General features: G+C 45.2%; 1 protein-coding gene across 2 annotated transcripts in view; it reads left to right on the forward strand.

Annotated features, from left to right (window-relative positions):
* The window catches only part of SFMBT2 (Scm like with four mbt domains 2), a 209,663-nt gene that overhangs the window by 179,989 nt on the left and 12,482 nt on the right, over nt 1-17,192 (forward strand). For both annotated transcript variants that reach the window (XM_022580255.3, XM_089906532.1), the window contains 5 exons: nt 5,049-5,158; nt 10,887-11,062; nt 13,122-13,288; nt 13,629-13,892; nt 14,648-14,776. In XM_022580255.3, the coding sequence (XP_022435963.1) occupies nt 5,049-5,158; nt 10,887-11,062; nt 13,122-13,288; nt 13,629-13,892; nt 14,648-14,776 (846 nt within the window). The remainder of the gene's footprint in view (nt 1-5,048; nt 5,159-10,886; nt 11,063-13,121; nt 13,289-13,628; nt 13,893-14,647; nt 14,777-17,192) is intronic.

Consider the following 17,192-nt stretch of genomic DNA (forward strand, 5'->3'; position numbering starts at 1 on the left):
GTGGGATGGAGTCTTGTCGTCCATTCGCAGAGGCATTCAAAGAACTTCTGCTTCATGCTTTATATGCAAGCTCGTGAGTGGCCAGGTCTGCGGTATTGACTTCGTCTACAGTGCAGTAAGGCAGGCGTTGTGTGCCTGTGTCGGTGTGTGAGAGAGAGAGAGCTGGTGAGCACAGGAGGAGCAGGTGGTGGGGGGCATCTGATGTATTCACTCCTGTCCATGTGTACTGCGATGGAAAGTTCAGCTTCTAATGCAGACACACAATGAGATGGGAAAACACCGACCGGGTCCTACTGGCAGAAATGGCTCTGAAAACGCCTGCTCAGGAAGAATGGGAGTCTGTGTTTTCATAGCAACTCTGAAGGCCATGGGTTGGAAGGCAGCCTGCCAGGATAAAATCCCACGTGCCTTACAGAGATTTGGGGGGAGCCCAGGGTTTTTCTTAAACATTATTTGGTTTAAATTATTTGCGGTGTGTAACCTCTGTTTTTAGCAAAAAAGAGAAACGTATCATTTTCGGTGGGGAGTCGATAGGAGTCCTTTTTCCCATTTTCCACATCACCTTCCGATGCGTGAAGCTACAGGTGTTAACGGAACTGCTCCTCAGCAGCAGGGATGACCTGTGTTTCACTTGCTGCCTTTGGGCAGCAGGGTTTCAGCCGTTTAAGAAATGAACATTTATAGAGGGAAAATCGACAGGTTGTGCCTTTTCTGTGGAAAATCAAAAATATGGCACTGGATTTTTATTGCCTTTTCTTTCTGATGTGGAACTTAGGAGAAAGCAACATGAGTCCTGGACACTCAGGAAACTATCTGGATCCATGAGCCTCCCTGGTTGCTTCTTTCCCTCTAGCACAACTGTCTGCCCCACTTAGTGGAAATCGCCAGGCTTGGGACCTCTGACTCACCCTGACACTGAGGGACCAGTCTGAATACGATGGGCTAGATGGATAAGATAAAATAAGTGAGGCTAGACACAGCTTCTGCTCCACCAAAGGGGGAAAGTTGTTCCTGATTCGTAAAATACAGAGACACACATATGCACGCATCCACCCTACACTATCCTCCCCTCACTCCACCCACCTACCCACCTACCCATCCATCCACCATCTGTCTATATCTATCTTTCTATCATTTACCCCTGTGTATCATATTCATCCACTCATCTCTCCATCATCTTTCATCTTTCTATCTATTACTCGTTATCTACCTATCTATATCTAGTGTACCTGAAAGAGTCACTTTGGTACTCTTCATCACAATCTGGTCCAGGGATGCAAAGGTTTAGACGTGACCCATTGAGCCTTCCTGGGTTTTTAAGAGAGTAGGTTGTGATTAGTTTACCTTTGCAAACAGTGACTGCAGAAATGACTAAGAGCCCTGAGTACTGGTGTGATGATGCCAGAGTTTGGGGTAACTAATTGGGTTGCCACCAGGGCACAAAGGAGCCAGGCGCGTTCACCTTTATTGAGTAAGATTTTTCTCTCCCTCAGTCTGCTTCTGTGGTCTTAATAGCTCTTTAGCCTCAGAAAGTGCAGAGGTCAGTGGTGTGGGGACTGCTGGGTGTATGTGTATTGTTTTTTGTCCATCCGCACCTTCCCAGCGTCTTTCATTCAGTTATCTGACACTCAGCAGCTATTACTGTGCATGGTCACATCAGATACACTCCAGCCCTGGGAAGCCAGCAGAGAATGAAACATCATCCATCCATCCATCCCATTCATCCATTTAGTCGGTTTCTAAGCAATTCCTGAGTCATAAGCATGACTTTTGCGCCTGATGGAGCAGAGGTAGGAGAACAAGAGGCGCAGCAGGACGGGGCCGTGGAATGCACCGTCGGAGTCCTCAGAGGTTCAGAGAGATGGGAGCGCAATTTGGATTTGAGAATTAGGTCATCGGTGCCCTTCAGTTTTGTGTACTGCTTGGAGAAGAAGCCAGATTTGGGTGGGTTGAGAATTGGAGATGAAGAATTTAAAAGTATAGACTTTTTTTTTTTTTTTTGAGAAGTTGGGTTCTGGAGAAGAGGCAGTAGCAAGCAAGTCAGGAGCTTCTAAGGAAAGTTATTTTGCGAAGGTGCTTGACTGAAACATAAATACAGGCCAATGAGAATAGAGAGATGAAGGCTCAGGGAGAGTTTGTTTTGTGGGTGGATGAGGACTGCTTGGATATCAAGAAGAGGGCTACCTTAAACATTTTTTATATGCCGAGCTGTTACCTCCTTTATTTCTCACAACATCCTTATTACAGGGGAGAAAATCTTTTCCTCTACCCTCTTAGGTTCAGTAGGTAGGGCCTGTAAACTAAACTGACAAAAGACAGATTAACAGGAGAAAAGGGTTGCAAGAAATTAAAAACCAAAGAAGCCATTAGGCTTGAGATTTTTACATACCATTTTAATAAAAGACAGTACATTGTGGAGAGGTGATCAGACAAAGGGAAAGGGGTCTGGGCTCCGAGGACTGTTAAGTATATGTGGGAATCTAACGGAAGATAAGGGGGTTTTTTTCCTAGTAAGATTTGTTTGTGCAGAGTCATCTCTGGGCCGTCTTTGTTTCTCCAGTGACAAGGGTTGTTTTCCTCCTGGTCCAAGAGCGGGGAGGGGGACACTTCCACAGTGTTTCAGGCAGAAAGGGGGAGGGCAGAGAGTTCCTGCAGAGTCTGCTGTTTCTCAGTTGTGTCAGGGAAAAATTAATCCTATGCCAAAGTGGCATATTTTGAGGTGACAGGTTCTGACCCCCTTCATCGTGAACCAGGTAAATGGCAGCGCCCCCATTATACAGATGAGAAAAGTCAATCAAGCATCTTGCCTAAGCTTGATTAGCTTCTAAGGGATGGACCTGGGATCCCATCCCATATCTGTCCAACTTTACAAAGGCTGTTGCTCCTCTGTTATAATATACTGTGGGGACTTCTGTGTAGAAGGGTGTTCCCAATAAACATTTCATGAAGCCTAGGAAATCCAGTGAGGCATTGCTCTAGGGCTAATTTCCTCCTTGAGCTACTCAAAGCAATCTTAATGTCAGTTATTGGGAAGAGTGTTCATCAGCTTCACAGCTAACATCCTGTTAGTTAATTGGGGGCAGGGTCTGAGCTACCCTTTGTGATCAAGAGTGTAATAACTTGAATTCTGATGTTTTGCAAGGTACAGTAATTCAGTCTAACTTGGGTCATAATAACAGCTGTCAACTTAGTTATTTTCATGGAGTAACTATAATACACTAAGATGTCAGGTACATAAATTATTCAGCTCACAATTCCAAAGTCTTATAGAGAGCTTGTTGAATTTAGAGACAAATGATGTGACATTGGGAAAAGCCAGGGGAAAATTATTCAGTATCACATGCCTTTTACGATTTAATTGCTGCCTGTTTCCACTCTGAATTGAGCTCTGGAAGGCATTTTCTTTTCACAGTCACAAAATGCGTTTCTCTGTGCAGCAAATAAGATGTAGCTCTGGGGCTTTCTCAACGAAGCACAATGAAACGATTCAGTTGAAATTTTATTGTCTGTTGATAAACACTTGGTGCATGATTTCAGCCAGTTTCAAATGGGTTTATTTTTAAACTCGGTTTCTGTACATTGTACTGACAGTAAATAATAAAATCAGATGGTTATTCTAATAGAGAAAACAAACACAGTAGAACTAACTGCTTGTATTGCTGTGTCCTGGCCTTTTAGCGTCTTGGCTGAGACATGTTCTCTTGATGGGGCTTTACAGGGACCTGGGAACATAACAAAATGCCACCCAGGCAAGAAAAAGACAGTTGCCATGCTGACTGCAGAGTATAGAATATTTCAAGATCGAATCCTCAGTTATGAGAAGGCTTTGTTTCTCTTAATTAAATCAGGGTGCAGACCACACCAATTACATTCCAGAACACACCAGGTACATGAAAACTGGGACTTGAAAATTTCTGCAGCATACTTTTCATCTTCTTTCTTCCCGTTAACACTGTGCTGGTCTCCTTCACAAAATAGTAGGCGCTTCAGCAATACAGCCAGTGTCCTCCCGACTCAATAAGGAATTTTTCTCACTCTCTCCGAAACATGGCGCGTGAACTCAGTGCCTGGCTCGTTCCTCTTCTGGACGGGGAGGGGCTTCAGGAACGGCGGGTACTGTGTGCTGTCTGTATGCTCCAGGGCTTGGCACAGGGCAGATCCTCAGCGAATGGGCGTTTCATGGAATGAAACCCCCGAGGTCTCAGTGTTCCTTTATGTGCTGCATTGCATCTTTACATTTTTTTGAGCTCTCTATCCAAATAACAACAGCTCACGAGCATGCCAGAACTCATAAATGTTCACTGCTAATGAGGATTTGCTTATGGGAAACGAGTGCCTCAGAGCGTGAAGTTGAGGCTTCAAGGGAGATGTCTGGTCCCTCCGGGACTGTTGAAGTGGTTCTGACCACGTGTTCATTTTCTCGCACTTGGGACTTGAGAGTGAAGGGGTGGCTTGAGGAAGCTGTCAGATGGTGTTTAGACACTCAGGCTTCCTTTCGAAACACTCACGTCTCTGAGAAATGTCCTAATGTTAAATGTCCATAAATTGGGTCAGCGTCAGGTGAGTTTCAAGTAATTTCTTAGCCCTCCGTACAAGTATCTGAAGCTTATCCAGAAGCGTTGGAACAAACCTCCCATCTCCATCTTAGTGATTCCTTTTGAAATATATTTTTAAGGATAAAATGGAATTCTTAGTAACCGATACTACTGAAGAGGAATCCAGTTGAAGGATGATCCATGGCTCTTTGGAGAAAATGGTTCAGTTTTTCTGCAACCAGGAACATTAGTGAGAGCCAGCCATCCCCTCTGGCCAGCGGTTCACACTCTCCCAGGCAGAGGCGTCGGATTTCACGCCCTTTCTATCCCCTTGATGGCGAGCGCGTCAGTGCCAAGCTGCAAAACATTCTCTCTGACTCCATCGCAGCCCATTGCTGACGGGAGGTGCAGGGCAGACAGCTCTGAAGTATCAGCGGTGCGGTTTCTAAAACATTCTCGTTTTAGCAGAAATGGATGCAGTGGACGTTCACGGCGATTCCTTTTTCCCAACAGGTTCTTAGCATGATTATCAATGCAGCTTACAAACCTGGAAGGGTATTACGGGAATTACAGCTGGTGGAAGACCCACACTGGAATTTCCAGGAGGAGACACTGAAGGCCAAGTAAGTGTTTTCAATTCTGGAAAACCAGGGTTCTCAGCATTCTTTGCCTGCCAGTTTGAAACTTGTCCTTCCTCTTTTTCACATGGCCCAGAGAAGTGGAAACCAACAGAAGGCTTGTTGTTCTGCAGTTCTGTGCACCACACACAGAGTTTATTGTGTTAAATATTCAGAATAAAAATGTACTGATGGGTTGTTTGATCCAAAGGGAAACGTTTATATAAAGAGAGGATTTCTCTTATCATTATTATATGTTTTTCATTAACAGATCTTAATATCTGATACTATAGAGTTTATGCCAGATACATTCTATAGAGTTTATGCCAGATACAATGTTCCTTACTCTGCGACTTGACAGTTTTAAAAAATAGGAAGAACCAATACCTCTCTTTGGTTTTGGTTAATAGGCTGTGGCTGGACATGTAGTTGGTCACTTATTTTATTTGGAAACAGGCTAATTGGAAAGGTAATGTTTGCTTTGCTTTAAGTTTCTTGATCTCTGAAATTGGGAACACCCCCTGGCTTGCTTTGTGAGAACTCAGTTGTTTAGGAGACAGATAGAAAAAGACCCATGTGTCAAGATAACTTTACGTTTAATAATAGTTTTGGTGGTTTGAGAGGGCTTTTAATATCCACTTAATTCTTTTCAAATGGAATAGATCTTCATCGGTCCACTTCCTGTATAATGGTGTCAAAAGGTATCACTTAGCTGTAACATTTGGAAAATGATGCTGTTTAAACAGTGAACTACTTTTCAATGGCTAGAGCATACCTAAGCCCTCCTTTAGGGAAAGTGCCTGTCCTATTTGTAGTGAAAATTAAGGAATATTAAATAACTTATATGACCAGTGGTATTTTCCTCCATGGTTAACTCACACCAGAACTGAGTAGAGACGTGGAGAAATTCAGTTACTCGCATTCATGGTTAGTTATCCACTCAGCCTTTCCTGTGTCTTTTTTGAGCATCTCTATAATTTTAGATTCAGCAAAAGTCATGTATGGTCTAATGATACTCCACTAAACCACAAAAGTTAAAGGGAATACATGTAAATAAGGAGAGTTTTGGTTTGTTGGAAGGTGTCGTGTCAATGAAGGGTGACACCATACCTCACCCTTCCCTTCTTTACCAAGAAATATTTAATTGAGCTTCACCTGTAGCCCAGAAAAAAATAAAACATGTTATTTTTCCAGTCTAACATTCTGTATTTTTCTACTTTATATAAGCTGGAGGTCATCAGACACAGTAGAATACTTTGTTATAATGTCGATTCATACTGGTAGTGGTGGCAGGAAACCCGGGCAAGTATTTATAGAGAGAAACCCTTCTTACGTCTTGTTTTAAAATGTTTCTGTAAAATTCAGTACATCCAAAATACACCCGAGGATATGGAAATAGTAAAAGTACAACGACCTTAAATTCCATTAAAATCTCCCCTGCTCCCTAAGCTAGCCAGAAACTCACTCCGGATTCCCAGAGTGACAGGGAGAGTTCATTTTGCACTGTTGTCACTCATTTTCCCATTGCCAAGTTGATCAGAGCTTTTATGAAACCAGCCTGATACAATCAAAACAGACACAGCACGACCCAGCCCTGCTGTATCGTAAAGGCAACGTATTACCTATTATATCAAACGTGACAGCACGTTCCTTAGCAGAATCTTACACAGCAACTTATAATGAGAAAATGTGTCTGAACTGGATTTCAAGTGTCTGGATCACAGTAGCATCTTAAAGCGGCTGCTAACAATGACAGATTTACAGTCAGCGGGAATATCCCTTATAATACTACATGTTGAGTCCCCTCTTTCCTTCTGATGTAAAATGACAACGTTTTAGATCTTGATAACTTTGATGTTTTCGTTGGTGCAAAAGGGAGGAGAGAGAGTTGACTTCTTCCCATTTTGCTGAAAGGCTAAGATGCTTTCTTTCGTGAATAAATTAACTCAGCGAGGGCGGAGACATGCGTTTAAGGCATTCAGTTGTCTTGGTTGTGGTCCTTGAATTATAAAACCACAGAGAGTGTTCTCAGTAAGAAAGGCCATGAGATTCTTCTCTGTAGAGCTTTGGGAACGCTGTCACTTAGCATCTGGGAGTTCTGATTGGTTTTTTCCTCTTCTGAAAAGACCCATTTAGTTGAGAGGATAGGGGTGACATTGACAAGGGTTGATCTGTAAATAGACGAAAAACGAACACTGTCATCTACAGTTGTCCCCCAGTGATTTTGCCTATTTAGCCAACAACCATACCTTTTATGCTAGAACAAATTATCGAAATGTTTGAACAGTGTGTAAGAAGCCTATCATATAATGAGTCTTCAACATGGACTGCAAGGCAGAACCAGGAATAGCTTGTGCTAAAGGAAAAGGGGATGCTAGTGTAGTTCACTTCAGCAGCTCTGGAAGAGAACATTGTTTCTTTCCGATGGATTGAAGTTACTAAATTGACCTACATTATTTAGAATTTAGGGAGGAGGAATTTAGGCTATACCTGGCTATACCTTAGGGGGATTAAAAAAAAATCCAGTCCCATGCTTTTAGAGACATTTACATGTGTTTTCCAACATGTCATAGAATCTTCCTGAGGGGGAAAAATTGTTGACTCTTGTTTGAATGGCTTTTGTGACAGCCTTTATAAAAGCCAGGTGGAGGTAAATGCAGAATATTTAAAGTGGAAATATCCTGATGTAATTTTGAGTGAACTAGATTTCATTATCACTTAGGCAGAAGCAACGAGATAAAGTCAAATCTTTACTTTTAGGTGAGTCACGTTCAGCTCTATGGAAATGATATTTTGGTTTCTTTTTTCATAAGCAATGACAATTTTGTGTGTGTTTTCATTTATTCTACCTTTTGGGGGGCATTTATTCATGCCCATGCTTTATGAACAGTAAGATGTAATATTTGACTATCAAGGAGATTTATGTGAAAAAGGATTCCCAAACTGAGAGACTTTTCACTGAAGAAAGATTTTGTTGGTTCATGTGTTAATTTTTACTTTGCTCAGATTTGTGAAATTTGCTCTCATGAAAATGTATGCTGTAAACATTACGTTAAGCAAGAGGGTGAACCCGTTTCTGAAGAGAAGACTGAATTTCGGTGTGTAATAAATTCATCAGGTTATGGGCGTGGCGTTTCTGGGTCACACACAGACCAGTTTAGGATGTTCTGAATTAGAGGTTGTCTTTCATAAAATAAACGCCCACCCCAGTTATCACACAGAGTTCCCATGACTTGAAATACAGGAATCAAGAAGGAAGAGAGAAATTTCTGAGGGTGAGTACCTTAAGACTGAAAACTAGTGTTGCACTGACCCTAGTTGTAGATTAAGAATCTGTGACCAGTGAAGTAAAAGCTTTGTTTTGAAGGAAGTCGGGGCCATCTCTTACTATTTATTGCTAATGAGAAGAGCGATTTTTCTCACTGTGTGCCGTGCATCCTTATTTCTGCAGTTATCATCTTTTTTTCCCCTTTTAATTCTTCCTTAAATATTTGAGGATGTGAATTCACCTTGACAGGAGCCTTATTCTCCACTGTCATCATAGTCCTGTCACAAGTAAATCTTGCATCACAAGATTTTTTAAAAAGGTCCTGATATGGGTCATTTTGAAAGATGAATGATAGAACTTAGGCCAAATTGAAGTCATTCTGCTTGGATCAGTGTTGGTGTTTTCACTTTGTATTTCTTTTTGACTCAACATCCATTTTGATTTTTCTCAACTCTTTAACTGAAAGAGAAGAGACCGTTTTCCCCAGAACTCTTGTTTGTCCATCTTCATCTGTCTGTCTCCACCCTGCCACATGCACTCACATGTGGACATAAATCCCTACTTTGGCTGATAGGAAATTATTGGAAGGCTACCCACACTTCCTTATTGATGTCAGGGGGAAAACCCCTTCATCTACCCTCTTAGGTTCAGTACCTGGGAGCCTGCAAACTAAATTGACAAAAGACAGCAAAAAAAAAAAAAGACCATTTCTTTCCTGGTGCAATAGATGTACACACAGAAGTGCTCTATGATGTGTAACTCAAAGGGACAGTTAGGGTTTGGAGCTTATACCTAAGTCATCCCTAACTTAGTTGGGGGGAAGGGAGTGGGGAGAAAAGGCCTCTGGGGAAGAACAAATAGGTTTCTTTGGGAAAGACAAGTGGGTTTTTAGGAGAAAAACTGGGAGATAAGAAAGTTTGGAATAGTTTGTTTATGCAGGCAGGAGTGGCCTTTCTGTCTTCTTCAAGGCCATGAAACTCCTCCAAGAGGGGATTTATGGTAGGTTTATCCCTAGGATGAGAAGCGACCCCCAAAGAGGGGATTTATGGCGATCCTCATTGCTCAGAAATTTCTGCCTTTAGTCAGATAATGGAAACTCCAAGAAAGCTGCTTTCTGCATCTGTTGAATCGTAAACATCTTCCTCTCAAAATAGTCTTTGTGTGCACTCTGAGACTCTGAGTGGGTCCCCACATTCACAGCAGGGAGGCAATCCTTCTTGGTCCCTCCATCGTGCTGCCTTCCTGTACTGTTTCAAAGTGTGCTCCCAGTCAGCCCTGCAGTCACGAGGGTGGACAGCAGGTACTCTTAACAACCCTTCTGGACCCAGACAGCCATTCTGTTTTTCACTTCCTCTGTTCAGTAAATCACACGAGACAGTCAGCACTTTATTATGATATAAGCTTTGTGTTGGATGATTGTGCCCAGCCATAGGTTAATAAGGTAGGCCAGGCGAAGCTCTGATGTTTCGGTAGGTTGGGTGCATTACATGCATTTCCGACTTATGATATTTTCAACATAAGGTGGGTTTATTGGGATGTAACCCCCATCGGAAGTCAAGGAAGATCTGCGTACAACTGTGTAAAGGAGCAGGTTGACACGGCTGATGGGGAAACTGACAAGGTCAGCCTTCCCTGGTGGTTCTTTCTCTCTCGATTTTGCTTCGTTTTCCAAAAATTAACACAAGCGCTCTCAGCCAGAGCTACCACTACGTGCAGTTTTCCTGGAAAATAAATTATCGTTCAGGATTTCAACTTGAAAATTAGGGCGCACATCAAGGACATAGTTTAATAGGCCCAGCTATTCTGATGTATTCTCATTTCAGTAGGCTCTTAGGTTTAATGAGATGCGAAATAAAGACATATGATCTGTTGCCAGCTGAGAAATTCATCGTTATTTTATACCAATCATAGTTTTAAAAACTGTATTGAAAGGTGACTCAAACTATTTCGAAGAGCTCACCTTTTCAGCCAGCATGGTTTACATCATTATTAAATAGGCATTTGGATGAGGGCTGTAGTACTTATTTTTAAAACAGGAGTCCATCCAACCTGATTTCCAGAAGATCTGGTCTCTAGTTTTTCGTTGGTGACTTCATGTGGTTTTTCTTGGGGAGGAGAAAGGTTTTATTTCTCAAAGGTCATGAGCAACGAGTGACACTATCTAGATTCCAGAAGCATCCTGGAGGGGTGTTCAATTACGTAGACCCCGGTGAGAATATGCCAACTGGGAATCTTTATTTTGGAATCCTGTTTTAGCCTGGTCACCACATACATTGCCCATGGCGCTGGGCATTTCTTAAAAATATTTTTGTGAACTCATAAGGAACAACGAAAACAAATGACAGAGAAACCACACACAACCTGCTTTGTTTTTAGAAAGTGAATGGGCCACTTTGGAATCCACTGTACAAAATAGATCTGAGTAAGTGTGTGGTCTCTCCATCACTTTTTCTTCTTTGTTTCTAGGTATAGAGGCAAAACATACAGGGCCGTGGCCAAGATCGTCCGAACATCTGACCAAGTAGCGGATTTCTGCCGCCGTGTTTGTGCCAAGCTCGAATGCTGTCCAAATTTGTTCAGTCCTGTGCTGGTTTCTGAAAACTGCCCGGAGAACTGCTCCATTCACACCAAAACCAAATACAGTAAGTGCAAATCTGAAAGGAACGTTGGTCTGTGGGCCTACCCGCAGACCATGTAGTTGGTGGGCTGTTTTTCTGTTTGTTTGTTTATTTGTTTGTTTTTGTTTAAACACCTTTTGCATAGTTTTTCCTAGGAATTGCTACGGGAGAATTCTTTAAGGTTTACTTAGTAGATACTTGTTTCTCTTCTAGAATAAGGAAGGGATGGGGATGTCTCCAGCTCTGCTGCGACCACACTCCAGGATGAGCTGCTTTGTGGTTCTCTCTAGGTGTCAGACACTAATGGATAAGTGTTTGTTCACACCCAAGAACCCCATGGCGTTTCTTGACAGTTTTATAAGTGCCGTCTTTACGGACCAAATTCAAGTGGAAGGTACTGGAAGTAGACAGCTTTAGTCCTGAAAGAAACCTACACTAGTCGGTCATTTTGCATATAAGGAATTTGAGGTGTGGAGGCTGAGTGACTTTCCTCTCAGGTACTGTGGTGTGGGGATGTGTGGACACGTGCTTCACTGCAGGGTGGGAAACAGCCGCCGTCATCCAGGAGCCGTGCATTTGGTATTTTCCTTTGTATGACTCCAGCCATAGATAAAGTTTCCTTTGGTGCATCTGGTTCTTTTCTGGAATAATGGGAGTTCCATATGGAACAGTTGAGGCTTTGGCTAATGAGGAAGCATCTCAGTGTTGATCATAATTGAAAACTGGACCCATAATAGGTTTTAGTTAGTTGATTATACATTCAAATGATAAAATATATCAATCATTATTGAAAGTTGGTAAATAATTTTCTAACTATTGCTCTAGGAGGTAATACAGACGTATAACTCTGTTATTGAATTCAGAAGTAATGAAAGTCTCCACTGTGAGAAAAGAATAAAGTTTATAGTTATGTAGTAGGGAAGGAACATTATTTGAAAAGACAGAAGGTGCCCCATTAATTTGGGCTGTGTGTTTGCCAGTTGGTCTTGGTCAGATCGAGAGATGGGGAAATCCTTCGTGACCAGGGCCCTCCAGTGGGTGTTCACTGTGCTTGTTCATTCTTCAAGCTTCAAACTCGGGGGCAGCTGTCGGAGCATCTCCAGTGGGAGTGGTTGCCACCACTGTGTGCAGTATTTGGGGCAAGGAAGGGGAGCAGAGAGAAACTCCTGAAATAACTCTAAGCTTGTTTGGCTCACCTTCTGTCTCAGTCTGCTCTGGCCGCCACAGCAAAGTTCCACAGACTGTGGGGCTTAAACAACAGATATTCATTCCTCCCAGTTTTGGAGGCTGCAAGTCCAGATCGAGGTGTCAGCAGGGCTGGTTTCTCCTGGGGCCTCTCTCCTTCCCTTGCAGTCGGCCACCTCCTCGCTGTGTCCCCACAGGGTCCTCCCTCTGTGCATCCCTGGTGTCTCTTCCTCGTCTTGTCAGGATATCGGTCCTGTTGGGTCAGGGCCTCACCCTTATGACCTCATTAACTGTAATCACCTCCCTAAAGGCCCACCTCCAGAAGCAGTCACATTGGGGGTTAGGGCTTCTACATTTGAATTTGCGAGGGGTTGTGCAGGCGGCAGGTGACACTGTTCTGTCCGTAACAGCTTGTAAACACGAGGGCACTGGGGACAGGTTTCCCCCCTGTGGAGCTGTTTTCTCAGAGCTGTTTCCAGAGGTGTAAATGGGATGTGAAGTTTTTGGGGTTTTTTTTTGCGGTACGTGGGCCTCTCACTGTTGCGGCCTCTCCTGTCGCGGAGCACAGGCTCCGGACGCGCAGGCCCAGCGGCCGTGGCTCACAGGCGCAGCCGCTCCGCGGCATGTGGGATCTTCCCGGACCGGGGCACGAACCCGCGTTCCCCGCATCGGCAGGCGGACTCTCAACCACTGCGCCACCAGGGAAGCCCCGGGATGTGAAGTTCTGATGGCCTCAAATGAAGGAATGATCTCTCTCTCACTTTCCCCCTCCCTCCCCTTTTAGTTTTCCTTCTCTCCTCCCTCTGCCTTGCTCCTGTCTCTATCCTCCCCATCCATGCATGCCCATGGGTGTAAGCTTTTAATGAAGTTTGTAATCTCATCATCTCTCTCCCTGTAGCTTATTATTATGGGAAGAGGAAGAAGATCATTAAGCCCCCGATTGGAGAAAGCAGTGCTGAAAGCGGACACCCTAAACCGGCCAGACGCAGGAAACGACGAAAATCCATTTTTGTGCAGAAGAAACGGAGGTCCTCTACCGTGGGCTTTGCCGCAGGCTCCGGGGAGGTATGTTCTGCTCGGAAGCTTCCCACATTCGATCGGGAAGCGCCGCCCTGGCTTCACAACCAAGGCCAGGTTGAAGTTTGATGCTAAATGGTGAGAATCGTGAACTGCCAGAACCCCCTCCTTATTTGTCGAACGCAGACTTAACATTGCAGCGTCTCGGCTGGGAAGGGGCTGCAGGTGGGACCCGGGGTGGGACCATGGGATCCATCTTCCGAGGCCTCCTTGGACAAATCTCAGTGGGAGGGTGGCACCGGCACCTGGGGTGGAGTTGCGGGCCCCCTCCCCCGCCTTCCCGGAGGCCCCCTTCCCCACCGCCTCAGTGCATCTTCCGTCCTCCTAGGAAAGTGAAGAGGAGGATGCGGACGCCCTGGACGATGACACCGGGAGTGAGGAGACCGGCTCCGAGCTCCGTGATGACCAGACGGACACATCCTCGGCCGAGGTGCCCTCCACCCGGCCCCGGAGGGCCGTGACCCTGAGAAGCGGCTCGGAGCCCGAGCGCCGGGCGCCCGTGGAGAGGACGCGGAGGGGCCGGAGGTCCCGGGCCACCCCCAGCGCCGAGGGGGCCCCCAGGGGCCCTGCCTCCAGCCAGGAAGCAGCAGAGGTAAAGCTCAGGCCACTTCGGCTGGCCCGTCTGGTGTCCCCAGTGGGGCAGCACGGGACCTCACTTGGGGGACCCCTGTTTAAGTTAAACACTAGCAGCTGCTCTGGCTGTGTTGCTAAATCGGGGGCAGAAAGCTTGGTGATTCCACATCCCACGGAGCAGGACGGTGAACCTCAGGACGGGGCTCTGGGAGAAGTAATAGCACCTCTTTTTCCGGAAGGTTTTAAAACCACAGGGATCAGGAGAACAGACAGAATAAGTCCTCAAGGTCTCATTAAACACTAGGCTTTCCCTCCTCAGGAGACCTTGTGATGCTATAAAGTGTGTAGTCAGGGTATCTGGTCTCCCCTGAGCCCACGTGTTACACGATCAGCTGGAAGGTCGCTGGCACCAGCTTCACACATGTAAATGGGGGCATAGCGGCCTCGCGCGCCTACACCAGCTCCTGCCCTGTCTCCTGCTCGACCAGAGATCCTGCACTCAGCCCCAGAGCTCCTGAACTTGGGGGTCAACAGCGGCCGTCACTGAGCCTTTTTTTTTAACCTCTAAAGATACACAAGTCTTTGGAGCAAAGTCATAACCCAGACGAGTTGTTAAGAGCATCCCTGGATACCGGCCGCCTCTGCACCTGTCCAGGTGCCTCTTGACGAGGCTGCGAGTGGTCCAGAAAGCCCGGCTCCAGCCCTCAGGGTTCAGAGAGGGTCCCGCCATCCGGGAAGTGAGAAAACAGCCTCCTGCTTCCCTTCCCTCTGCAGGCGGTGAAGCAAGAGGAGGAGGAGAGGCTGGTCCTGGAGAGCAACCCCTTGGAGTGGTCGGTGACAGACGTGGTGAGGTTCATCAAGCTGACGGACTGTGCCCCCCTGGCCAAAATATTTCAGGAGCAGGTACGGGGTTCCGCTGCGCCCAGCTCTTGTGGTTCTGAGCCTCCGGGTCTTCTGTGTCAGCTGGCTTCCTGGGGCTTGGCCTCGGCAGGGGGTGGGGGGCTTCCTCGTCCCTGGGGGCAGGGGAGCAGGGCACCCGGGCTCCACGTGCGGTCCCACCTGCAGCTCCGTGGGGTCTCTTTGCCGTGCAGTGGAGACGGCAGCTCCGGCCTCTACTAGGGGTTCTCGGATGCCCCTTGGTGAGGGCTAGGTCTTATGCAGCCTGGCCTGGCTGGAGGTCAGGGCTCCCAGCTCTGCCTTGGCTGGCGGGTGGGGTGCGCGTTGTCCCGTGGTGGAGCAGTTGTCGTCTGAAAGGCTTTTGTCTCCCCAGCTCCCCCTTTCCAGTAGAGAGAACAGGCTTCCGTTGGCCCTCTTTTCATTTGTGCCCGTTGGCATTTCTGGGCTGCCAGCTTGTGTAACACTAAAGACATAGGAGGCCAAAAAACAAAAGCTCAAAGGACTGGCTACCGTGTCAGATCTGGAGTCCCACTGTCCCTGGCTGGTCTGCCTTCTTTTCTCCACCTTCCAGAGTCTTCTTACGTTTGTCTTATTTATAACATTCAGGGCTTTTACTTCTCGAGAGAAAGAGGGAGAAGTCTTCTTGATCTTCCCAGAGGCAGAAGCCCTTGGGCCATTGCGCTTTATTTAATGCTGCTTTTGTCACGGTTTTCTTACTTCCTTCACTTCTTTCTTTGTAAATTATTTTAAAGCCTATGGTATGTTAGGTACTACGGTAAATTATGGATAAATGGGAGAACTATTGATATAATTTATACCTTAAAAGTTTTCAATCTAGCAGATGAAATGATACGCCATAAGGAAGGAGGGTTTTTAATCTATATTTTCCCTTAAGTTAGTATTAAAATAAATCCCCACTCTAAATATAATCCACCTTGCACACTTCTCACTGGCCTCACATAGAAGGTTCAAGTGGAAGCCTGTCACGTGCTCTACCATGTTTGCTCAATTTGTTGACATTTCTTGCATTGTTTCACAGTGTATCTTTCACAACCTTGCTTTTCACTAAAGTACTGTTTTCCATGTCATAAATTAAATATATGTCCATCTAGCTTTTTTTTAGATTATACAAACCAATAGTCTAGAAAGAGGGTAATTTAAGCATTAAATCATTAAGAAAACAAGAAAGGCCTCTGATTTCCCCTGTACCCAGTGAACTTCTCAGATTTTCTCCCAAGGCCACCAAAATGCAGTAATGAATTGTAAAAAGCAAATTAATGTGGTTCCCAGCTCCTCACAGGAAAGGGGAGTTCTCAGTGTTCCCAAGGTTTCCACTGATGGACCATTAGCGTCTTCTGTAGACACCCAGTAAGCGCACCGAACGAGTGAATGGTGGCTGGAAGGCCAGGCCACCTCCTCGCTGTCTGACAAGCTGCACTTCCTCTCTGGGTGACACTTAAAAGCAGACAAAAAGAAAAAGTTTCCTTGTCCTTAAAGAACGTGGTAATGAGCATGTCCCTTCATTTAAACACACAAACAGGAAAGAAAGAATTGTGAGAAACGTGAGGACTCACATGATTTGGGGCTTGTTGAGAAACTGCATCTCGGTCTTGAAAACAAGAACGAAGCAGAAGGTTGAAATCCTGCTTAAAGCATATGGCCCGATGCAGCATTTTTCCGGCCTGGTATTTATTCCTAGTAGCACCTCGAAAACAGCGTCGCATTTGTATACGGGATGAGTGCTGATGACACAGATTTAACACGTGTTCCAGCCGGTCCTACGTTCATTCATTCTGCACCCACTGAGTGTCTGGTACATACCTTGCAATATCCACGCGGCAGATACAGAAGGTATCGGTCTGTGTTAGTCCAAGGGCTTGTTTTGAGACTCACGTGCCACTTTGAACTGACAGATGCTTTCCAGTTGGGCCTCTCGGGGGACAAAGAACAGAGGCTGTTTTTGCTGTGAGGGGCAGACAAGCTCAGTGTTGATTCCTTTCATAAATATCTGGTAATAAGCAAGAAGGTGAAGACAAAGCTGATTTGTGAAAAAGGCTAAAATACTACTTATACTGAATCATCCTTAATTGGATTTTAATTCCTGTTTATAACAACATCTCGGGAAGTTTCGTGCCTTCCCAAGCCAAGGCATCTAAGAAGGAAACATTCCCGACACTCGGCCACTTCTAGGATCAACGAGGGACATCTGCTCACATCACCTAAAAGCTTGGCCTTACATACCTACTTATTTCTCTCATAAGAGACAAAAATAGGTAGAATTTAATTGATTATAGCCTTATTTCTATTTAAAGTTCTATGTTAGACCGTTTCATCTGTCACAGTAAAAGGCTGTTCCCGGCGGGGCTACCTGAAGTCCGTGGGCACCTGAGCGTGTATATTGTTCAACCAGACCTTTAATTAC

The sequence above is a fragment of the Delphinapterus leucas genome, chromosome 2 (genome assembly GCF_059928025.1).
Source record: "Delphinapterus leucas isolate spDelLeu-1000000601 "Yukka" chromosome 2, BTC_Dleu_Yukka2, whole genome shotgun sequence".
Lineage (NCBI taxonomy): Eukaryota > Metazoa > Chordata > Mammalia > Artiodactyla > Monodontidae > Delphinapterus > Delphinapterus leucas.